The sequence below is a fragment of the Passer domesticus genome, chromosome Z, assembly GCF_036417665.1.
Source record: "Passer domesticus isolate bPasDom1 chromosome Z, bPasDom1.hap1, whole genome shotgun sequence".
NCBI lineage: Eukaryota > Metazoa > Chordata > Aves > Passeriformes > Passeridae > Passer > Passer domesticus.
In genome coordinates, this window is record NC_087512.1 from 2,586,653 (window position 1) to 2,612,205 (window position 25,553).

A 25,553-nucleotide genomic window follows, 5' to 3' on the forward strand; every position below is an offset into this window, starting at 1 on the left:
CCATAATTTATACTGCTTTTAGTTCAGCAGATATAGAAATGCATAAATACCAATTAAAATGCATGAATTATCAATGATTCTGTACACAGCCAAAAGATTCAATTTACAAGCAGGCAAGTAGTCATATTTTTTTTCTGTCTACATAAAATACACTAAAATTTCATTCAGAATCTCAGTGAAGTAATGAACCTGGTGCTGAAAATTCAAACTTGCTACCGGAAGTAGCAATATGTTTTAAATGCTAGTACCTAAACCTCTGCAGGGAACAAAATTTGATTAGTGATGTTTTGCAACAAAATGAACATTATTGATCATTACTATGCCCAAACAGGCATCGTGAATGTTCTCCAAAGATGAGCAATGCTTTCTGGTCACACCACTGCTGCAGGGACTCAGGGTGGGGATTTTTTCCACTGATCTAATGCAGAATCTCTTGTTCTTCCACATCAAGCTGCCATGATACTGCTCTGTGTTTCTGAAAAACCAGGGAACCGAATCATAGAATCACAGAACGGCTTGGGTTGGAGGGGACATTAAAGTTCATCCCATTCCAATCCCTTGCTACGGGCAGGGACACCTTCCACTGTCCCAGGCTGCTCCAAGCCCCATCCAGCCTGGCCTTGGGCACTGCCAGGGATCCAGGGACAGCCACAGCTGCTCTGGGCACCCTGGGCCAGGGCCTGCCCACCCTCAGGTTTAAAATATTTTCATTCTAATTCAGAAACTTATCTAAATGCATGCTTTGGAAACCTCTTCCTGGGACAGCTGCTTTCTCAGTCCCTGTGATGATTTCACCTGCTGCCCAGTGTCTTAGCTTTGAAGTTGAAAAGCTAGAAACAAGTAAGGATGAAAGCTCAGAGAAATAGCAGGAATTATGAGACTGTTGAATTCTGCAGAGTTGCTTCCCTCAGAATTTTAATGTTACTTTGTGCTGTCAAAGCCAGACAGATAAGAAGCTGCCTTAATGAAGCACTAATTGCATTGCATTCAAACGTCACAAATAATCCTGCATGTGGGACTCGGTCTTTATTCAGTCCTTTCTCCTTTGTATAAAGGAGATTAAGAGAATTTGAGAGTTATTATTGAGAATTGAGAATTATATAGCTGAAGCTGACTTTTATTCTTTGCAAAAGACAGAAGTCTTTTTGTTTTACAGTCAGAAGTTCCTAGGTTTAAGTGAAGAATAATGACATGCAACAGAAGCATGAAATCCTGTGTTTGAGCCTTTAAAGGTGAATTCCAGGAGCTGTGTATTTTGGTGTCAGCAGAGTGGGAGACTCTGTGGAGCATGTTTTACATGATATCTGGAAAAAGGCTGGGTAGGGGTAAATCAAATAATCGGACATGTCAAACCTTTCCATTGCAGGAGACAGTGTACAATTAATTTCAAATTGTTAGTTTAATGTTCCTGTCAACTACTACATTTGCTCAGCTACAAAGCAAATTATCAATGTGTTATTCATACACACTTCTGCCACCTTCTTTTCGTGGCTTATTGGTGTTCTACAGCCCAGTTAACCTCCTCGCATAATTAGTTTGAGCTGAAAAACACACTGGATGCCCACAGCAAGTTCTACTGATCCTAAAAAATAGCTTAGGTGCAGTGCAAAGTAGTGGTCTCATTGCCAAGCAGGAGCTCGTTTTACTGAGAGGAACAGGCAGAAATTAAATATAGTCTCAGCTCAGCTCACTGAGATGACTTGCTTGACCCTCATGATTGAAACCAAAATCCTGCATCATCCTCTGTGTGTGGAACACCCACAAACATCTCCTCGCAGGATGGGATTAATTTCCTGCTATTTTAGTCACTGAAGAAGGCTACATTCAGGTTTCACCCCTTCCAAAAAACTGTTCAGGGCCCCTCTGCAGTCATGAGACAGGCAGACCTGAGAGAGGGGTGATGCCTCAAGAACTCCTTACCTGCCCCAGTTTAGGTGGGATCTGGGACTTCCCTGCAGATACCCAGGTCCCACCACAGAGCACATGATGTGCTTGGGCTGGATGAGCAGCATTTAGGGGGTCCATGCTGGGTAACTGAGAGGCAATGTACCCACATTGTGACCCAGAGGTCAGCCTGCCACTGCTGCTGCTTCTGTGTCCCTTGCTGTGACTTCAGAATCAGAGTTTGGGTTGGAAATTATGTTTAAAGATCATTCCATTCCAACCCTCTTCCACTATCCCAGGCTGCTCCAAGCCCCATCCAGCCTGGCCCTGGGCACTGCCAGGGATCCAAGGGCAGCCACAGCTGCTCTGGGCACCCTGGGCCAGGGCCTGCCCACCCTCCCAGCCAGCAATTCCTGCCCAACATCCCAAAATGTGTGCCTGCCCTGTGGCAGTGCAGCCATGGCCTGTGTGCTGTCCCTGCAGGCCTTGTCCCCAGTGCCTGGGCAGCTCTCCTGGAGCCCCTGCAGGCCCTGGCAGGGGCTCTCAGGTGTCCCTGCAGCCTTCTCTTGTGCAGGGGAGCAGCCCCAGCTGTGCCAGGCTGGCTCCAGAGCAGAGGGGCTCCAGCCCTGGCAGCATCTCCGTGCCTCCTCTGCACTGGCTGCAGCAGCTCCACGTCCTTGTGCTGCTGGAGCCAGGGCTGGGGCAGCTCTGCAGGTGGGGTCTCACCTGAGCCCAGGGCACAGGGGCAGAATCCCCCCTGCCCTGGTGGGGAATCAGCCCAGGATAGAGTTGGATTTCTGGGCTGACATCCCTTGGGCCAAAAACACTCATAAACTGAATTTCTTTACCCTGTCTGCTCCTGCTGTAGCACCAGCCCAGAACAGGATACCAGGACAGGTCTCTGTTTCTGTCCTTACTGCTCACAGTAAGATGCACACAGATGCAATCACACATCCTGGGTGAGGGGCTGAGGATGGTAAAAGCTGGCATTTTGCTCCAGCAGCTTTAGTAGCCAGACATTTTTTCTCAGACAGCATCTGGAGTGCTCAGCATGGGCTGGGTATTTGTGAGAGGCCTGACCTCTGTGTCTGTGAGTGCTCTCCAGCTGACAACTCTAATCTGCTTCTATCCCCACTGCTTCCCTGACAATTCCCCGCAAGCTTTGCTCAGGACATTTTGCTACTAACAGTGTCACTGTCATTCCCAAGCTGGCTGAACCTCTTCCAGCACAGAGTTTATGTCCTGGGGTGTGGGGAAATAGACCGTAGATTTTCATAAATGGGGAAAAACAGATTTTCAGTCAACCTGACATTAGTCAATGTTCTATTTTGCAAAGAAAACTTTCTGGGTTGGACTCCTAAGAGGATGCAGGAATTGTTCACACATCCTTGACAGAGGACACTTCTGTGCCCCAGCAGAAAGGCCACCAGCTGGGCTGGGGGAGACATGATTTCTGCTTTGTTCAAAGCAAGGGTCTGATTCAATATCTCTTGACTCACAGAACAGTTTTTTCAACCACAAAGTAATAGTGTCACTGGCTATGAATAAGAAGCTTTTTAGAAAAGTGGGACATCTTCTACAACCAAAAATGTCCTGTCCCCCTAGGACAGCAGGGTGAAGGTGCTGTGTTACAGATTCCTCTTTAGCATCAGGCAGATTGAAAACCCCAGATGAGTGTCCCACCCACAGAACCATCCAATGCATAAACAGCATAGCTTACTGATCATCTTCAGTGTAGCTACTGCCCTCTTTAAAACTTTTTTTTTTTTAATAACCTGGAGCAGTATTCTTCTTTTGAATTGCTGAAGACTCCAGCAAGGCTTGGTTGGGGTCAATAGAAGGCCATGGACTGGGACACCTGAAGTTTGAAGACAGAATTTGAGCACATTTTATCTCAAGATAAGTTTTACTGAGTTTTTTTTTTCCTTAGGCTGATATATGAGCATGCAGTGGAAGGGCACTGAGGTGGTCACGGGGCTACAAGAAGCACGTGGCACACTAGCAAAGGCAGAGGAAAACATAGTTTTTAAACCATGACAAGAAAAGGCTGAGGGGGAATCTAGTTACAGTCTTCTGCTGCTTGAAAGGAGGTTTCAGAAGCCATTGATCCACACTGTTCTCAGAGGTGGACAGCAAAAAGTCATGAGGCAATGGACATGAGTTGCAGTGAGGAAAACCCTGATCAGACACAAAGAATAAAATCTTCTCAATCAGAGTGGTGCACCCTGGGATGAGGACTCAGAGTGTCTGGGGAATCTACACCCTTGAAGACTTCCACAGCTCAGCTGGACACAGTTTTGCATGGCATGCAGCCACACTCGGAGCAGTGGGTGAAGCTATCCACCTCCAGGCATCCTTTTTAATGTGACATTCCCCACTCACTCCTCCCTAATACCATGCCACGCTTCTCTGACACGTCTGGGCTCATGTTTCCATGGCCTTTGCAGAGGCAGTGTTTGCTGCTGCACTGCTACACACAGGTACAGCCTCTGCTTCTGTCAGATGGTGACACAAAGGGCAATTTACACCACGGTCTCCTGCCTTCCCTTCAGCTCCCCCAATTTAGTCAGAACTTACTGCTAGTTTCTTGCTCCAGGCAGGTGTAATGCTTTTCTCCCACTTGACTGATGCTCCACTGAACCCACACACAACAAGAGACATAAAGGTGGGTATTTTATCAGGCATTTGTTGGAATAACTTGTTGAGCTGCTCTGAATTCATTCCCATTCTGTTCTTATCACCACAGCATCTGAGCTGCTTCCACGACACGTTAGATAGTGTGACTAATATCTGTTGCATACTGTTTGTTCTGTCACCTTTTCCCAGAGGGAGAAGTGTGTGAAATATTAAGTTTTTGCTGGCCTAATTTTATCTTGTGCCTTGTTTTAACTTGTTTGGGCTTGCGTCTCTCTACAATGAATTCTGCTTGCTCACGCAAAGGAGACAGGCAAAAGAAAGATGCTGAGTGCTTTGAGGAGAGGTAGTGAAGTTTTTAATAAGTCTGTTACTTCTTTGGAGTGAATTCCACACTGGCTTACAGGAGAAGTCTGACCCTCTAGGAGGTGAGCTTTGTCCATAACCTAGGTCAGGGGAGCAAATTTCTCCCTTTGCTTTGCCACATGGTTGGAAAAGCATTAGAATACTGTCAAGACCATTTCTCAGGACAAACCCCCACAGCAAATATTGTCCATAGGAGGGAACTCCATTTATCCCAGAAGAGTTCAGTGTGGGCTCTGGAGCTATGGCCAAGCTCTCCCCACATCCTACCACATCATGCATTTTATAAATTTAGCATTTGCCCTCATTCAAATGTTAAGTTTTTTCCCACCATTTTGGCTCTTCACAGATCACCCTGAGGAACCTTACTAATCAAGAAGTGGCCACATTTACCTATGGGGATTGGCTGTCCAAGCTGAAAAATGCCACAGGAAGCCTGGTATGTGAGATGCCAGCTGTCATAAACGACGAGCAGATGATGGAGGACACCACATACACTCTTCAGGTTAAAACCAGTGACATTGGAGGTTGGTCCTTGCTGGATATTTTATGAGTTTTCTAGTACGAAGTTTGTTTTTTAACAATGGGGGAAAAATCTGCTTCATTTGAAATTACATTTCAAAAAACATCATTTATCTGGAATACAGCCTTTTTGACTGGCTGTTCACTGTGGCAGTGTCTGAGAGACTCATTCTCATCTGAGCTGTGAGAATAACATATTTAGACACAAGGCCCAGGTCTGACTGCCCTTTGATTCCTCTGAAGACACCCCAACAGAAACTATTACCAGACCAAGCTGCAGAGGTCAGCAGCCACATTTTTCTTTTTCGGTCAGGTCCATCCATGTAGGGTCAGAGCTGGTGTGCTTCAGGTTTTCAGTCAGCACTGTCTGCCTTGCCTAAAGCAGGCAGCAATAATTCACCCATCTTTCCAAAGTGTTTTGAGACCATTTATCTCAGGCTGTGAAAAAAAAACCATTCCTAAATGCACACCAGATAGAAGAGGTGGAACAGAGTATACAGAAAGAGCTTCCAGAGCCAAGAAATGGGATTTCAATGTAATTTCCTGGGATCACTGCCTCTTTTCATGGGAAACTTTGTCAGGCTGCTGGATGAAATCTGCTGCCACATTTAAGTGAGTAGTGCCAAGATGGGGCAAGCCAGACATGGTCTTGAAGACACCCTCTTTCAAAGGTGTCTTCCTCCAGTGAGATTCTGTCACACCAGTGCACATAACCATCTGCTGACTTCTAAATAACTTTTCTTTATTCCTTTGTTGTTTTGTGGGGTTTTTTCCCCCGGTTTTATCAGCAGTAATTTATGCAGCTTCTAAGGTTTGATCTAAGAATATCAAAATTTCTCTGGCAGAGCATCTTCATGCCACCTCACCACTTGTTATCTATCTTCTCTGCCAGTTGCTAGTCTGAAAAACAGGTACTGAAATACAAAACACAAAAGAGAGAGAGAGAGAGAGAGAGAGAGAGAGAGAGAGAGAGAGAGAGAGAGAGAGAGAAATATTTGTTTATGTATCTGGCCATCCATTTAATATAATGGTAGATCTTTCTGTGACCTTTTTTGTGAAAACCAGCCCTAACTCACAAAGGTGATGGAAATAGAAGTGAGAGGAGAGCAGAAAATGACAGCAGCAGCAGACAGATCTGCCCTTCCCACTGAATGAAGGATGACAGGTATTAATGAAGAAACATTTTATTTCATTATGAACAGAGACAACCAGTAGGGAAGAGCAGATTACAGAGAGTTTCAGAGAGTGTGTTTGTGATTAGATCACACAGCTCACTGACATAATGCTGAACTTCATCCAGCTTATCTAAAGCAGGTGCAAGTCATGAACCATCTCCCCTTTTGATCATTATGTATTCCACAATTACTCCTGGTTGGACCAATTCAGGAAGAAAGACATTTTATCCTTGGTGATGTTTAAACATGTTATATCATCTCCTGCCACACTGACATTGTCAAGGAGCAGCCACACTGCACAAGGGCTGGAATGAAATATGTTTATTTCTAGGTATAAAGCTTTTCTTTGCAATGGCTTTCAACTTTTCAGTTCATAAGAATCACCAAAATTAAAAAAAAAAAAAATAAAAAAAGCAGGCAAAATAATCGCATCCATTTGCCAATCTCTGAAAAATCATATTTTTGGTTTTAGTTCCCGCTAGTCTAGACTGTGTCTGGTCAATTCATCTGGGAGAGAAGTCTTCATCAGTGGTCCAGATAACTATCCTGAGGGTCTCTGACTATTGAGTTTTTCTTCATCAGATTCAGACAGAGATTTTGTTATTAAATTAGGTTAGATGGCTATAGTTAGGGAAAACTAATCCCACAAAGAAGATTCTGCAGCAAACTAGAAAGCATAAGCTATTTCCTCTCCACCACACACACATGTTTAACAACAGCATTGTTTTACATTTTCCTCATGGAAACCTTTGAGTTACCGTTTGTCTTTTGCAAAGTCACTCTGCCCCAGTGAAAATTTAACCTACAGAGTTTGCAACAGGGAACAGCTCTGCTCCTGAAAAGCTCAAATCACCTCTTTTCACCACCAGCAGTACCTCAGATGACTCTCAGATTGCACATAGATAAGAGGAGGTTGTTAGGGCATACACCTCCCAAGGCAGATGGGTAATCTTTGGTTAAAACTAAGGTTTTGATCTCAGATGTAAAGCACAGTCTGATTTTCTTCAAGGCAGGACCCATGGACACAGATGCAATAGAGGCAGACCACCTGATGGCTCTTTCTGAGGCACAAAAATGTCTTTTGGCTGGTTAAATTTACTTTTTCTATGCAGACATCATATACATGTTAATGCAATAAAGATGGAGAGTGAATAAATACTGCTTTCTCATTTTCCAAGCATTAATGAAACAGAAGGTTCTTATCTCTGCTGTTATAAGATTAATTAGGATGTTGTCAACTCAGTTCCAACCTACAAATTACATAATTTAGGACAGTTGGTGGCAGCTCATAGTGCCTTATATAGGTCTTTTTTATGTAAAAAGAAAGACATTCTTTGGCCTCAGAATGCTGTGACTCAAGCCCAGAGTTTGTTTAAAAATGAAGCATCTGCTCAGTAGGAATCATATAATCATAGAGATTTTTGTTTAAAGGGTCCTCTGGAGGTTATTTCACCCATTTTCCTGCTCAGAGGACTGTTGCCAGCTAAGAGTTCCCAGCCAAACACTGGACAACTCCAGGACGGTGATGATGCCACCACCTCCTCAGGCATCTGCACCCAGACCTGTCCATATTCCTAAAAAACTTGTTTTTTCCTCATTCACAGCCTGAGCACCCCCAGCAACCTGTGGCTTTGGCTTTTTGGGGTATTGTAGGAACCCAGGATGTCTCTCTGACTGTCCTGGATGGCACGAGCCCCTGGCAGGGAGCTCTGAAACCCTGGCATGCAGCCAAAGGCACCTGTGCTTGGATTTTGACACGTGGAGCAAATTACCAACTTTGTATGAAGAATTACAAGTCACAAAAGTTTAAGTAGCATAATAGTAGTTGTCACAGGGTGAAAAGTAGAATTTTGGAATTTTTAGAACAGGGGTTTGGAGTTCCAAGATGGAGGAATTTGGGCATTCCCTGTCCTTCTTTCTTCTTCCTAGCCTCCATCTTCTTGGTGATGGTGGCACATTTAGATTGGTCTAGAGTAGAAGTAGACTGTCAAACATAGGTGATAGGTATTGGAAAATAATTGTAAATAAAGTACATGTAGATTTTAGTATAAAAACACAACACCAGCCCAGGGGTGGGCAGTGTGCTCTTGGCAGACCTGCAGATCAGACCTCTGCGGGTCTGAGAAAAAATATTTTAGATAATAGATAATAAATAACCTTGTGAACCAGAGCCAAGAATCCCGACTCTTTCTTTTGCCAGTGGGCTGGGAAAAAGGGACTCTGGGGTCATCCTGACAGCAGGAAACCCCAGAGGGTGTGATGTGACACAGTACATGGCCCTGTCATCATCACTCCTGTCCCTGCACATGGGGCCCTTGTGCCCAGCTCCCTCAGGGCTTCTCCTCACAGTGGTGTGTCCCAGCTCTTGCTGCTCTCAGTATCCACCCTCCAAGCTCTTCTCAGGGTCTTGACACAACCCAGGAATTCAAACTGAGCTCTGAGCTCTGGAAAGTTCCTGCTAGCTTGGATCCAATCAGAATATGAAGGGTACTGCTGTAAACTTTGGGACATCTTCAGCTTCCCAGCACGTGCAAGGTTTGTTCCAACTCAGACAGAGGACTTGGCATTTCTCCTTGCTGGATAACATGCGATTTCTCCTTGCCCAGTCCTCAGGTTTCTCAAGGTCCATCTGGGCTGGAATTCTGGCCTTCAGCATGTCAGTCACTCACACAAATCTACCCTTAGCTGGAAACCTGCTGAGGAAATGCTCTGCCATTGTTTAGGGCGTTGATGATGAAGTCCAGCTCAGTTCTGCAGAGCTCAGAATCAATCCTTGAGCATTCATCATCAGTTAGGGCTGGTACAACCACAGTACCTTCACCTCTTTATTTGTCGAGTTTTTTACAGTCCCTAAATGTGCCTGACAGTTTCCTGGAACTGGCAACAACAACAACATCAACAAAAAAAAAAAATCAGAGACCCAAATAAGTGAAATGTACATTGATTTAACATTTCTGTTTTTTACTTTCCCATCTCCTGCTAATTGCTTGTGAGGGAAATGTCACAGCATGAGACCTTCATAAGCTTCTTCCTGCAGGGATGGTTTTGCTAAGAAACAGTTGGTTCTGTGCTTTTTGAGACCTGGCATTAATTAGGAACCTGCTCCTTGCAAGGAAAGGGACTTCAGTTTGCTTTGTTCCTCACCTCAGCAAGCTTTGGGGTCATAAAAAGTACTGCCAGATGAACTGCCTGGATCCCTGATGCTTTCTCTTCCTACTTAAACCCTTCCTAGGGAACTGTTGAAAATTAGCCCCAAATTAACATGGGCAGCTTCTCACATGGACACATGTTGCTTTGCCTTCCCTCTGTATGATTCTTTTCCTCCCTTTTTTCTTCTAGCATTTTTTTCCACTCCTTACATAAGAACAGTTATGATTTCTTCCTCACTTCTGTATTCAAGTCATAATCCTGCAGAAGTGGGACCTTTCTCCAGAACTTTACAGTCCCCCTAACTTTGTCTCTGCATTTGAATGGAGCTGTGGGAAATACTGCCTATGTGGCTCAAAGTGGATTTGTGATACACTTGTGTAAGAAAGGGCCTGGCAGGAGGTTAGACTTTCAAAGCTGGGCTATCCAAACGAGGGCAGCAGATGCTGAGCTTCTTTGTAAGGCAGATTTGCGCTTGATGGTCTGGTTTTCCAAAATTTAAGGGCCCTGGTTCTGACACAGCAATGACTGACTGCCCATGTGTGATCTTATTTCTCTCCATGAATCTGCTTTTATATTACAGTGTCAAAATTAAAATGCAATCACTTTGGTGGAACTATAAATAGTGCCAGGTGAAAATGTAACACTAGCAGCTAAAATGTAAGGTCACTGCAGGTGGTGGTTTGGTCTTGAACTTCCCAAAAGTCATGAAAACAGCATGGCTGTTTTCTTTGGCAAAATATGGACAGTAAAAGGACAAATGACACTCAGTATCAGGTAATAAAGATCATCTTGGAAATTTTTTAATTTCCTAGCATATGCCTAATAAGAATGTGGAAGGTGGTAGGGCAAACTGTTGCATGAGAAACTGGGACATTTTCCATTAACTGCTGCATGGTCAATATTTTGACAAAATGCAATATAGAAGGAAGATCTGTTATGAAGTGGGCCATGAGATGCCACAGTGGCTGGGTTGATGATCTATGTGTAGCTCTGAAATCCCTGTACCATCTAACACAGCGAGAGCAGGAGGAGACAGACCCCAGATGAAGGAACCTGAGTGCCATAATTGCTTGGAGAAGTTGTGGGACTGCAGGAGGGAATGACTGAGTGTTGAAAAGGGACTGTGCTTCAGTGGGAAGCCCAGGACACCACTTTGTGGCTAGAAAAGTTATAAAGTATGTTCTTTAACACTCCTCAGAGGACTGCTGGATTCTGTGGGTAAGCCACTTTACTTCCCAAGCTGCCTTGGAATAATGGGAGTTACTACCCTGATATCCCCTGTAGAGTGTTTTGATGGGCAGTCCTCCATCAGGAACAGAAATTTCTGCTTCCCACTGCACTGCCACCACCACAGTCACTGCACATCAAGTGCCAGGACAAAACATCCAGCTGCATTTGTGGGATGGACTGGAAGAGCCAATTGTCCTCTCTGCAGGATCCTGCACAAATCCAGAGAAACATGAGCACCCTGCAGCCTCTTCCAGCCTGCTTTTGCTGCCTCTCCATGCAGCTGGGGGCTGGGGGTCAGCCCAAGGTGGCAGGGTAACCCGTGGCATTTTTCTCTGCTCTCTTCTTCCAGGAGCAGGCACCGACGCCAACGTGTCCTTGATCCTGTTTGGGGAGTATGGGGACAGTGGCACCCTGCCTCTGAAGGAGTCCAACAAGTCTAACAAGTTTGAGAGGAACCAGATGGATGAATTCAGCTTCTCTGAAATGCTGAGCCTGGGAGACCTCTGCAAAGTGCGGATCTGGCATGACAACAAAGGTCAGGGCAGTGGCAGGGGTGGTGGGAGAGTTTGGGATGCTCTCTCTTGAGGAAGCACACAGACACAAGGCAGGCTGAAGGCAGAGTCCTCAGCTCTGCTTCAGGTTGGGAAAACTACCTGGGTCATTTTACCCAGATTGATTTTTTAATTTTAATTTTTTACCCAGATCCAGGGGCTGGCGTCCCAGCTCCCCTGTCTGGACACCCTTCAGGGTGACCCTCTCCCTGGCTGCTGGTGCAGCACCTGCTGCAGCAGGTCCCCAGCTTCAGCCTGAGCTTACAGCCACTTCTGCAGCACTGGAGATGCCTCCCATAGAGCAAAGCCACCCAACCTGTTGTCCCAGCACACTGACTCCATCCACACCTCTCACACAGGCCAGCATGGTGCTCCCAAAGCAATTTAATATTCTCAGCCTGACACTAACACACAGGGAAGTGTAGCCTGGCACAACACATCCAGCCTCCGAAGAAAGAAATAAAGATCTGTGTCTGGCTTTATTAAGATCACTGCATCAGCCAGTGAGCACGCAGCATGCTGCTGAGAGAAGTTCTGACACTTCCCTGCTGCTGGACACCCTGACTGGTGTCACAAACAGCAGAGCAGAGTATGACTGTCATAGTCATTTGTGCTGCCATTCAGGCACCAAGTGGTATCTTGTAACAAATGCATCACTAACACTGCTGTGGTGACATCCCATCCCATCCCATCTACATGCAAAAGGGATTATATTGCATTAGCCATGGCTTGCTCACTGGTGGCCAGCCCTTGCTGCAGCCCAAAGGTGAAGCTCCACAGCTCACACATGTTGCAGTGAATGTTCTAAGTGTGGGGACATGAGGATTGACTCTATTTTTCTCAGAAGGTTGATTTATTATGTTCTATATTATATTAAAATACTACATTAAAATTATACTAAAGAACAGAGAGAGAAGAAAGATCAGAAGGCTACAGAGAACAAGAATAGAATAGAAATGCATAACAAAATCCTGTGACTGCTCACAGCCTTGGCACAGGCGGCTGTGATTGGTCACTAACTGAAAACAATCCACATGGACCAATGGAAGATGCACCTGTTGAATTCCACAGCAGCTGATAGTTATTGTTTACATTTCTTTCCTGAGGGTCTCAGCTCCTCAGGACAGGAAAAATCCTAGGAAAGGATTTTTCATAAAATATCATAGCTACAGACACAGGCTCACACCTGAGCCACTATTAACAAAGCTGTTTAGCAGCAATATTTGTCACAGTCTGGGGAGGGATGGCAAAGGGACCACCTGATCATTACCTGGTTGTACTGAGGCAGCTGGTTTATGGCTGGGATGGGTTTCATGCCAGTATTGATGTGACCTGGCCACCATCCTCTCAACTACTCCAAGTAGTGGCAGATGGGGAAGGCTGCATGTCATGCTCTAGTAATAAAAGATGCTATCTCGGGATTAGACTTTCCCATTGGAAAGTTTTTGAGAGGGAGAAAAAACACATCTAATGGCAGGTTCTGTCTGCAGTGAAATATGGGAGATACATCCACCTAACATGATTGTTTATTCCCAGACACTGCAAGCTCTGAGCTCATATTTATCACTCCCACAACACAGCACAATTTAGTTGATTAAACTCTATAATATTGTGTTATATAGCTGGTGCTGAATGCAGTAAGGGAGCTGCTTTCACCTGATTACTTTGCCAAAACACTAATTCCTTAGATCTGCAGTTTAGATGTAGATATGGAAAGGGCTATTGAATGAGAGTTTTAGCTCAATAAACAGGCTTTTTGGCTGTTCCAAGAGTAGTTCAGACATCCTTCTGATAGCACCAAGAAATCAACATGGACTTGCAGATTTGCTTTCAAACCTATTACCAGCTGAAATGTGTGCTAAAAGTTCTTCCCCAAGTGGCATCACGTCTCCCTGGTGACTGGCTGTGCTAACAGGATGAAATTCACCCACCAGAGTAGAGCTGGTCCTTAGGGCTCAGGCACATGGACAGACTGGGATGCAGGAAGGTGGGAACTGGATCAGATCAAGGGTCTGAGCAGCTCTTCCCAGCAGCAGCATCACTGTCTGCCTGAGGAAGAGGACAGGCCGAACGAGCATGTGTAATCCTTTCACAATCCTCTTTGTTTTGCATGATGAATAGCTCAGGGCATTTCCTGAACTGGATATCATTTGTGTCCATTAGATAATTTCCAGTGAATTTTTTCATTCAAGGTCTTGCCCAGGCCCTCCAGGAGACATTTGCACCCACACATCCTGAGGCAGTGAGTCCCACGAGTCTGTTGCCTGCTGTGTGATGAGCTAATCCTGCTAATCCAGGAGGGTTTTGTTGCCTTTTCCTTCTTGCACAAGTTCCTCCTTGATCACAGTTCACCTTCTCAGTGCCACTGATGATGCTGCTGACACAAGTTGGTAATTGCTGGCTGTATGCAGCTGCTTAGTGGCAAAGGAAGGTAACAGAGTTTAGCCTTAGGCTAAGCAGTAAATAGGCTCAATTAGTTTGAATTTGCTCTGGGCTAAAAACTTGTACCCAGATAACCACCACAAGTCAGTTAAAATACTAAGCTGGATGTCTAGAACTTAAAATATGTATATAAATACACATGGCAGCCTCATATTCTCTTTCTTTATTTCCTCATAACACTGGTTTCCACTTATAAATACTAGTCCTTACCAGACCTGTCTGACAGCAAGGTTAATTTAAGCCTTGGATAAACACCATGCTCAGGCTTTGTTCAGCAAAAATGTTCTTGCTTTTCCCCACAGAAAGAAGGAAAACTGTTGTTTAAATCATAACATATGTTGTCTACATTGTTCCTGCATTAGTCATGTGAAAGGCATCTCCTATCTAAAACTTCACACAATTCAGCATGACAGTTTGTTGGGTGGGTAGAGTATTTATTACTGCTGAGATCCAGGATATAGCTATCCTTTGAATATATGCCTGCTCCCTATATATAATTTATATAAATTGGCTGTGGCACTGCCTAGAAATTCCTGGCTCTATTTCTTTTAAATGAGTAGTAGGGTCAGGGGTCAAGTATGGTTTTTGTCAGATGTGTGAGGGACTTTGGGTATTAAATAAAAGCGTGTTTGTATTTACCGCTACTCTGAGGCTTCAGATGTTGATCGTTCTTTCTCTACCTCTTTTCTGGCTTTTTTGGACTAAATGGTTCTCTACCAATGGCCTGCGGAAGGCTTGGCCTCACGCTGGCCTACCCCATTGCTCCTAGAGTCCTGAATAAGGGGAACATGCTTGGTGCTCTTTTCCTCATCTTCCAAATTATCGCTCTCAATCACAGAATCACAGAATGGTTTGGGATGGCAAAGACCTTAAAAATCATTTCATCCCACCCCCTCCCATGGGCAGGGACACCTTCCACCATCCCTGGGTGCTCCAAGCCCCATCCAGCCTGGCCTTGGGCACTGCCAGGGATGCAGGGACAGCCACAGCTGCTCTGGGCACCCTGGGCCAGGGCCTGCCCACCCTCCCAGCCACCAATTCCTGCCCAACATCCCAAAATCTGTGCCTGCCCTCTGGCAGTGCAGCCATGGCCTGTGTGCTGTCCCTGCAGGCCTTGTCCCCAGTGCCTGGGCAGCTCTCCTGGAGCCCCTGCAGGCCCTGGCAGGGGCTCTCAGGTGTCCCTGCAGCCTTCTCTTGTGCAGGGGAGCAGCCCCAGCTGTGCCAGGCTGGCTCCAGAGCAGAGGGGCTCCAGCCCTGGCAGCATCTCCGTGCCTCCTCTGCACTGGCTGCAGCAGCTCCACGTCCTTCTGATATTTGGGGCCAATGAAAACACCATATTAGATGCCCCACCAAGGTTAGTTAGTGGAAATACTAACCATCAAAAAACTTCCTTTTCCTTGTCATGTCAAGATGCCAATGGCCTGCTTGTATTTCAGGATAAAACACATTTAAATGCCTTGCCCATTGTGTTCACTGTGCCATGCACCACAGCTCAGCATCCTTCTCCCTTGGTGCAGCTTTGCTGCAGTGGCTTTGCTCCCAGTTCTCATTCCACTTTTGTTTATCCTTTCACTGAAATTCGACTGCACTGGGGTATTCAGAATTGAAGAGACAGTAATTGCCATGGCAAGTCTATCAGGAGGTCTTTAAATTGCAAGCACCATGTTTTCATCCTCTGGAAAAGCACACCAGTTTTATGGTCCCACTTTAATGCTTTTAAATGCCATTTTCCCCACAAAAACTGCTGAGTGACATCTCTGTATGAGACATAAAGGAGGAATGAAGCCCCCATCTAATTTCTCTAACTTCAGTAAAAATGATTAGGGAGGAAGTTGTTGCTCATTTGAAAACAGGCAGTTTAAAGACTTCACAACTGCAATTTCAAGGAACTTGTTCCTGATTTTTTTAGATGTTTAGATCTCACCAGTGAGATTCTGGTAACAGCAAAGTGATGTGAATGAAATTTAGTTTTAATTTTGCTCCATGTCTTTTTATCTTGCCCCTGTTTACTTTGAGATACTGATGTTCAACCTAATATATTTAGACTCCCTGAGCAAATTTAATCACTTCCAGACTCCCCATCTCCTGATGTCAGATAGGCACTATGTATTTTCTCATATCTCAGTTCATTTACTTCTACATTTATGCAAGATCAGTATCTGTAGGTCTGTAGAAATGCTGGCTTTCTAAATATAGGCCTCAATTTTTAAAATTTTTTTTTTTAAGTCTGCTATAAGGACTAAATCACCATTCTGGAAGAATGACTGAAACTTTCTGAGTATCTCAGTAACAGAATTATTTACCTAGAAAAAGGCTGGTTTTCCTCCTTTTTTATGTGGTGGGGTTTTTTGGGTGCTTGTTTGTTTGTTTTTGGATTGCTGCTGCCTTTTTCTCCATGAAACAAGGAGGTATGGGAAATCTGGACTTAGTTCCCTCATCTGCCTGAGTAGATTTGAACCCAGGTGATAAGCAGTCTGTCTAAAGCAATTAATTTCAGATTCTTGATTATCTCAGTTGCCATCAACCAAGGGGAGCCAGGAAGAGTCTAATTATGGATAAACCAGACTTTTCTGTGTTGTGGGAGCAAAGACAAAAGTAAATACCAAGGTTATGGAGCCAAACTTCTTCTTTGCCTTAACGAGGCCTTTCTCTCAATTCACCAACTGCTCTGACATTGTCTAGCAGAGTTTTTAAATAGCCTAGCTGCCCCAGTGACTCCTTTTGGGTGGCTCTTCCAAAGAGAAAGTATCTTATTCCCTTTTTGACTTGGACTCAAGTCAAAACAGTTTATATACTCTTGGTTTTCCTTGCCTCTCCCTGAAGGAACTACCTTTTCCAAGAGCAGTGTCTTGACTCAGATGTTAAATTGCCCAGGCACTGAACTCATAACACACAGCCATTCCAGAGGTCTGTTTCTGCAATTCATGGACATGATTCCAAACCTTTGGGGCACTTGTAGACCATAAATTATTTTTTTAAAATCTCAGGAACTGTCTTTTTTTAGCCCTTTGTAAGGATTTACTCATCTATCAGGCCGGAGAAGGGCTTTTCTAAGCCTTCCCTCTCAGCCCTGTACTGTTGCCTCATAAACTCCTCAGGGCAGATTTGTTGAAGAGTTTCTGCTTTAAATAAAAAGTGAGAGGACGAGAAATAGATGTGTAAAACTGCCCAAGGAGAGGAGAGTCCATCACACTCCCTGTTTTGTTGGTGGCTCGGTACAGAGGAAGACGATGCCAACTCCTGCACCTCTTTCTGCATGCATGGAATTCTACAACTCAGACTGGGCCCAGGTGGGGGTGCAATCTGCAGACCTGCAGCATGCCAGCAACTGTGCCATGGCTGATTAGTCCTTCAAATTGTCCAAATCTGGCCTCAGCACCTTGGGAGATTCCAGCACTGACCCACAGAGCCCCCTCTCATATGCCTTGCACCTTCCTCTCTCTTCAAGGCCAGGGTTTTTCGCCCAACAGTGTTGTCACAAAGATAGGGATTTCACCCCCGTGAGGATTATGAGGCCCTGGCACAGAGGAACTGTGGCTGCCTTACCCATGGAAGTGTCAAAGGCCAGGTTGGACAGGTCTTGGAGCAGCCTTAGATAGTGGAAGGTGTGCCTGCCCACGGCAGGGGTGAATGGGATGAGTTTTAATATCCAGTCCATCTCAAACCATTCCATGACTCTGTGAAAGGTGTGCTACAGGTGTTACAGCTTAACCAAGAGATACTGCCAAGGTATCATAGTTCAGAAGTGACATGAAGCAGAAAAAAAAAGATGTAAGGAATTAAAATAGCAGACCCACAGAGAACACGAAGACTTTGGTGTTGACCTTGTGCATTCATTCCTTTCCAATCTTGTGAATTGCGGAACCTTTCAGAAGGAGCCCAAAAGGACAGATGTAGCCTTAGAATTATCATTTCTCTAAAAGCGTCTCTTTTCTACAGGCCTCCTTTGCTCCTCTTGGGGACACATTATCCTGCATCCTTGTTAAAAGCTTTTGCTTCAAGTATCCCTCTATAAAATACAAAATTTCCTTCAATCACAAGAATAAAATCTGAGAAATTGTTCCATCTCCAGTCTGAGTTGTTAAGTGTTTTTGCACAGGAGTAGTTCATCTGTAAGATGTGGAGGGCTGGAGGAGTGGGGTGTGTCTGAGGGTAATTTATGGGTGGTTTCGACCTGAGTCAAATCCTGAACTCTGAACAAGTTACAGAGACAACAGAGGAGAGGGGCCTCAGGGCACCTACTTTCTAAAACTATCCCAAGTGTTAATCTTCTGCTTTCTCAAAGATTGTGAGGGGTTTTTTTGCATTGCCTGTCTGCCCTGATGAGAAATGTTGTGATGTGAACAAACATGATCCTAAAGGAGAGATGTACAACAAAATGGATCTATTTTTATTCTGCCACTGGCTTGCTGAATGACCTTGCGTAAATCACATCCCTGTACCTCATTTTCAATTATGTAAATTAGGGATAAAAATTATTCACCTTCCTAGAGTGTTTTGAGATGTACTGGTGCACAGCTAGATGCTATGATTTTAACACCTCACAATTAACGCTCCATTTCTAGCGATTTGAAGCTGCTATCAAAACTCCCACCACTTTCTGGGTGATGCCTCATGAGGTGGGCTCTAGGGATGAATGCTCTCCTAACCAGGCAGGGGAGAAAAAATGTCAGAGGGTGCAAGGCTGATGAGCTGTCTGTGCTGTGGTCGTTACTTCATGTTTCAGAAAATGTGAAAATTTTTAAATATAAATAAATTAAAAAAGCAGTTAATAGGAGTGCTGGTTGGTGGCTGTGAATGGCTTGGCAGCAGCAATTCTTCACTGGCCCTTGAGCAGTCAATGTCCCTAGCAGGAGGGATTTTTTTACTCCTGTGGAAACATAAGCACCAGTAATGACTACTATTATCCTTGATCAGACATCAGCTGCTTCCAAAACCAAACAGAAGAGATATTGCTACAGAAAGTTAAGGGATAGAGAAGATAGTCAATGAATATGGTTGGGAAAAGTGGAGACTTCCATGGATGTGTGTATGTCCAAGCGTGGACGTGGCTCTGACAGCAGATTTGAGCCCATCAGGTCTTTATTTGTCAGGAATAGTTAATATTCACCAAAGCAAGGTCAGGGACCAGGTGCCTGGTGAGCAGTGAACCCACCACACTTGTGTCACCCCAATTTTTTCTCCCATCCTCCCATGTTTCTGCAGGTGTCAGAATAGCTTAATATTCCAGAGGTGAGTACAGGCAAGTCGTGGCTGTTCCTGAGAGAGGCAAAGAAATCTTCTGGTGCTGCAGGCTGGGGTTTTAGTTAAATGAAGCAGTAATGTCATTATCTGTGTTTCATCTGCGCTTCTACAGTCAGGCTCAATTGTGCTAATCACTTCAGAAACAGATGACAAGAAGCCTACAATCCAACCTGTCCAATGTCAGGAAAGCACAGACTTCCAGCATCACCTGGGGAAAAGGAAAGAAGGTCCTGTGAGGGCCTTGCAGGTGGTCCTTGTCCAGAATCCCCCAATGACCAGCTTGCATCCTTTCAGGAAAGAGGATAAACGAGATAAATAACTGCTCTTTTGGATAAGGACATTTGGGGAACAGAATACATTTCCCTAGATCACACTAAATTATACAGAGTCAAGCAAGCAAAGTGATTCTTTTTTCCCCAAAGCTCTTCTCTTCCTCTAATTACATTTGAAATGTTTTGCATGCTATTGAAAATGTCACTTCCAGCTGCAGACCATTAAGGAGCCTATGTGGCACTGCCATGGGTTTTATTAAGGCAGGTTTGTTGCTGGGGATTTCAATGGCAGCAAAATGAGGCCTGGGGTGAAATACCTTTTGTTACAAATGTTGTACACTTGTTTTGGTGGTAGGGGACCTTTCACAAAGGCACAGTGCTCGCCAAATTATTTTAAAGACCAAGGGATGAATAATCGGGCAGGAACTACTCAGATATGAGCACTTCCTCCCTTCTGCCCCAAAGCATTAATGGAGGCAAATGTAGTGGTCCTGGTTTGTACTGGGGTCAGGGCAGAAATTTGTGCAGATGATGTTTTTCTTAGCCCTTGTTTTACTGTTTTCCCAGTGCTATTGCTTGAGGTGTCAACAGGACACAAGCAGGCCTGCTCTGTTGTTTCTGCAATCACCCAAAGCAGCTCTGGATGGAGCAGCTCTGGCTCTGTGGATCAGAATCAGGGACAGTGTCCAGGGGAAAGGCTGATGGGCCACTGCTGCAGTGATCCTTCAGTTTCTCCTTGCAGCCGGGCTGTGTGAGCAGTGGTCAGGATTTGGGAAAGTGTCTTCACACGCCTATATTCACATCACCTTTCTGACTCCCCTTCCTCTTTTGCTTATGCTGCTCTATAAACCAGCTTGGGCTGTGGATTTGGTGACTCTGGGGTAGGAATTTCCTTTCCTATCATTGCTTAGGTGCTGTAGAATCTCTGAGCCCATTGCAAAAATCACAGAGGATCACAAGGGGTAAACGGGATAATAGCCTGAAACCAGGATTTCATGACCTGGAAAGCAGATCTGCAAACATGATTTGTTCTCCTTCTGCTGACGTGATGCCCAGCACACAGAGCCAGCCCAGCAAAGTCTCAGATTTAGACTCTGTGCATCACTGGCCTTTCCGTTTTCTTTCCCATACCAATGCAAAAAAGAATTTTATAAATACTTTCCCAATCTGAAACAACAAAAACAACAACAAAACAGAAAAAAAAAATTCTGGTAGCACAGGATGCACTTGTCAGACATGAACCAACCCTTCCATTTCCACATCAGCTTTTAGATGGTGTTTAATGCTGTGGCAATGAAACTATTGATGTGACACCACTCCTGGCACCATGGAACGTGGACAGGGTGGGAGTATGCTGTTATGGATGTATCTAGTACAGCCTTCACCTGGGGTGAGCTATTTCTCCTAGAAATGAAAAGTATTTAGAGATCCAAATACAGGTCTCATAGTCTATGTCACCAACAATCAGGAATGAAAATGAGAGAAGGCAAATTCTTCACTCTCTGAGAGGGAAGAGAAATATTTTTTCTTTAAAGCAGACAGGAGGATGTTTAGGGCAAGCTGTACCATTTTTCTAGGACTGTCTATCCAGTTCCTTGATTTATGTACCCTTGTGCTGTAAGGGACACCCTGTTGGCATTTGCTTTTCAGTGCTGATCCCTGACAGAGCTCAGCACTTGCTCTTTAAATAGCCCAGAGCTGATAAAAGCATCTTTGTGGGGAGGAGCTGGCTTTGTCCTCAGCTCCAACATCTGCAGGAAAGCCAGGTCTGTCCCATCTCTGCCTCTGATAAAAGAGCAGGAATTTGTTGCAGCTTCTTGGTGAGTGTGGCTGCCTGCTCCAGGCTGGAGAAGAGGGAGGAGGGCATGTGCATCTCACCCAGTCTCCTTTCTGGTACTGCTGCTTAGCACTGATCCTGACCCCCATCATCCTGCTTGCTTGCGGCTGAGATCTACAATTTATTCCATCCTGGTCTGCAGGCACTGACATCTCTGACTGCAGAAGGAAGGCATGTTTTCTTTCTTTCATGCTCTACTGTTGTCACAATGTAAAGTTTTGATGGAAGCAGAGCAGCCTCCTGAATATCCTGCAGAGATGTTCATTGAACTTAAATGGAAAAGATCCTACCAAAAGATTAACAGCTGACACTGCCAACATGTGCAGAATAAATTTCCAAAACAGCCCCAAAGAGCAAGTTGCTCCAGTTAAATCACTGTGGGAGCCCTGGAAAACTTCACAGAATTGTAGAATGACAGAAAGGTTTTGGTTGAAAGAGTACTTTAAAGACAATTGTGTTCCAATTCCCTGCCATGGGCAGGGACAACTTCTACTATCCCAACTTGCTCCAAGCCGTGTCCAACCTGGCCTTGGACACTTACAGAGATCCAGGGGCAGCCACAGCTTCTCTGGGCAACCTGTAAAATTAAAGCAGATGGAACCAAACTCTTGTCACCAGTGTCCAGTGACAGGACAAGAATGAATGGGCTCAAACTGAAATATAGGAAATTCCATTTAAAATAAGTAAGAAAGCTTTCTTTTTTCCCTGCATGGGTAATCAGACTCTGGCACAGGCCACCCAGAGAGGCTGTAGAATCTCCATCCTTGGAGATATTAAAAACCTGGCCACACCTTGCCCTGACGAACCTGCTTTAGCTGAGTTTGCCCTAAGCAAGATGTTCTACAGATGAACCTTCCAGGCACAATGACTTTGCAGTTCTGTGCCCCTGAAATTTAAGGGGTGAGTGGCGGTGTTGGTGGAGGTTCTGTGCTGCATAGCACACAGTTTAATCTCCTTACTTGGAGAAGACTCAGGAAGCCAAAGTACAAAACAGCAATGGCTGTGAGGCTGGTAAAGAACTGCCAGCGCATGGTGTGGAGGCTCACAGTCCACAGGAGAAGGGTAACTTGTTGACATAACTCAAAAAATGTACCATCATTTTCTATTCAGGGAAAATGAGGATTAATTTTTGCAAATGTAGGAAATAGGCACACGGCACTGAATTCCTGGAAGAGCAAGAGCTGTTTAATCTCTCCAGGATGTACATAATAAGTGAGCAGATATGTCTCATCATGAACATAACATTTTTTTGTCTGACTAATAGCAGGACTTGAAAGCAAAACTGTCAGAACCTCCTGTCCCCACTGAGGTCAACAAGTGTTCCTGAGATTTTAACAAAGAAATCAGGAAAACATTCTCAAATGCTGTTTTCTTCATCTTCAAGTTGCTTTTCCAATGGGGAAAAAAACAAACCAAGCAAACAAAGTAGCAAGCTAAAAAGGTGCTGTGGCTTCTCAGAAGGCCCCAAGGGAAATGTGAAGTGATTTGGTCACCCATGCTGGAACATCCATCACTTTACTCTGTCCTGTTTTCACACCCAGTCCCAGCACTCATTAATTTGCCCTTGTTCCTTGGCAAGGATTGGGAAGTTTCCTTGCATGTACTGGCTGGCAGGGCTAAAGGAGGAAGTTGTACTTTACATTCTGACTTCAAATCCAAAGAGGAGAGAACCCCTGCCTTAGTGCTTATAAAAAAGACGGGGACAAATGTTTTAGCAGGGCCTGCTGCAACAGGGAAGTGGGGGTGGTTTAAAAATAGAAGAGAGTCAATTTAGATTAGATATATAAGGAAAAAAAATGTTTACAGTGAGAGTGGGGAGGCTATGGCACAGATTGCCTAGAAAAGCCATGGCTGTCCCAGGCCAGGTTTGACAGGGCTTGGACCAGCCTGGGACAGTGGAAGGTGTCCCTGCCCGTGGCAGGAGAGCTGACCTTCAAAGGTGCCTTCCAACCTGAACCATTCCTTGATTCCATGAATTATAGCAACAACGTAGAGCTACAAAGGAAAGGTACCTCCCCTCCTATGTGCCAACATTCAGACCTTTTATATTGCTGCTGTTTTACCAGGAATTGCCCCAGGCTGGCACCTGGAATACATTGATGTGATGGACTCTGCCATGGACAAGACATTTCGTTTCCAGTGTGATCGCTGGCTGGCTAAAGGGGAGGATGATGGGCAGCTCATCAGGGAGCTGGCCTGTGCCAACAACGACATCCTGGAACTGAAGGAACGGACTGGTGAGTTTGGAGTGCTCTCGTGCCATTTCATGAGGGACCTCAGAGGTCATAGACCACATCTCCTGCAAGCCATGCAGGCTTTAGAGGATATTTCGTGTATACTTCGGTTCAATAGTGCAGTTCTGGGATAAGAAAGAAATTAAACAGGATTTGTGAGGAAGAAAAAGATCTCATTCTGGGTTGAAACTGAAGAGGGACCCATCTGCAGTGGTTCAGTCCATCAGTAAGCCATGAGAACACATGGATATGATCTCATTAGAAGCAAAGTGCTTGAGCCTCTGAGGTGGAAAATAAGTTCAGTCCTTAAAGCTTGGTAAGTAACATAGCTCCAGCTTCCTCCTTAACTGGTTCTGGGCTATGAGCTTAAGTGTCCCAGCTGAACATAAAGCTGAGTTTAACAGCCCACAGCCCTGGATCTGCTCTGGGTAATCCCTCTGGGCCCAAGGTAATTACACTGCTGTCTGATGTGGCGGGTGACTCAGCCAACAAGAGTTACTTAACCACACTGAGGATATACAGAGTCCATCTCAAGAGCCACTGCACCAGTGCTCTTCTTCAGGAGAATCCTGGGGAGACAATAATCACGTTACTTCACCATGATTGTGCTCTGCCCCTGAAAAAAAATCAGCCTGGTGAGGGCCATTCTGGGTACTTACAGCCACCACAGCATCTGAGCACATCCTGTTCGTGCATGGACACCCTCACTCTGATAGGAATGGTGACACAAATTAAAAAAAAAAAGAAAGAAAGAAAAAAAAGAAAAAATAAATAAAAGAAAATATGGAGGATTCGGGCTGTGTTTCAGATGAAGTGCTTAGCACAGCATGGAGCTGGACACAGCTTGTTCAAGAGGGACCTCAATCATCATTGTGGGTCCCTCCAACACAGAATATTCTATGATCCTAAGAATAACTCAATCTATTCTTGCTACCCAATTGAACAGGACTCATATTTTCATGTAATCTATCCCAAACCACTCAGAAGTCAAAAGTCCCACAGTTTTCAGTGTGCTTCCACCCTTATTTTGCAAATGCTTGCTGTCTTGTGGGCTGTGATAAATATTAGGAAAGGGGGTTTTAAGCAAAGTGACAGCCAAATGAAGAGATCTTGCAGGCCATCTGCTCTTCCTTTTCTGTTTAACGTGTGTGTTAATTATGCTTTGAAGCCTATGAGATTGAGACAGTAACCAGCGACAGAGAGGATGCAGATACGAAGGAAAACATCTGGATCATCCTGGAAGGGAAAATGGGCCGCTCAAAAGAATTCCTTATGGAAAACTCTTCCAAGAAAAGGAGATTTGAAAGGTAGTAAGCAGGATGGTGGGCCAGAGGAACTCCCCACCCGTTGTGTGTCCTCCACAAATCCCACCTCTTCTTGCCATAGGGAGCTGTGTTTGTACCATGCTGCTTCTCACCCCCCTTCCAAAAAGCTTCATGGCTCCCCACTTGGATTACAGGGAAGATATCAAATGAGTTTCTGGTGGGCAGCCACAGAGTAGGTTTTAGAACAGCAGAAAAATGTATTTGGCAAAAGGAAATGTAGATTTTGCATGTGTGTGTGTGTGTGTGTGTGTCCTTTTGTATCTGTACATACAAAGAGGCTCCTGGCAAACCCCCAGGGAAGCTGTGTGGTTTTTGAGCTGGGAGGAGCAGAGGGAAGCTGGAGGTGGTTTTAGTTCCTTTTACAGCATCTCACTGGGAGTGGGAATCAGAGAGAAAGTAATAATAGTTGGAGGCTAGATGTTGTCAGAGCTGCTCAGATCTGACTTTGCAGACGGATCTGAGGGGGTCAGGCTGTGAGATCACTGTGGTGTGAGGAAAGGCAGGAATCAGCCTCCTGCTGCAGGCACATCCATGGAACAGGGGGCGTGTTCCTTCTCCCACGTGGGACCAAAGTGCTCCAGGTGTGAGCAGGGTTTTCTGCTTGTCTAAGGACAGGGCACACCCTTAGGAGACAGGACCTCATCAAAGTCATGGGCACTGCTGATGTTCTGCTGCTTTGCAGCGACTAAA

The 25,553-nt window shown here is 44.9% G+C and overlaps 1 protein-coding gene across 2 annotated transcripts in view; it reads left to right on the plus strand.

Moving 5' to 3' along the window:
* Nucleotides 1–25,553, plus strand: part of LOXHD1 (lipoxygenase homology PLAT domains 1) — an 85,525-nt gene that overhangs the window by 50,774 nt on the left and 9,198 nt on the right. For both annotated transcript variants that reach the window (XM_064402813.1, XM_064402814.1), the window contains 4 exons: nt 5,231–5,408; nt 11,308–11,493; nt 23,371–23,541; nt 24,707–24,845. In XM_064402813.1, coding sequence (XP_064258883.1) covers nt 5,231–5,408; nt 11,308–11,493; nt 23,371–23,541; nt 24,707–24,845 — 674 coding nt within the window. The remainder of the gene's footprint in view (nt 1–5,230; nt 5,409–11,307; nt 11,494–23,370; nt 23,542–24,706; nt 24,846–25,553) is intronic.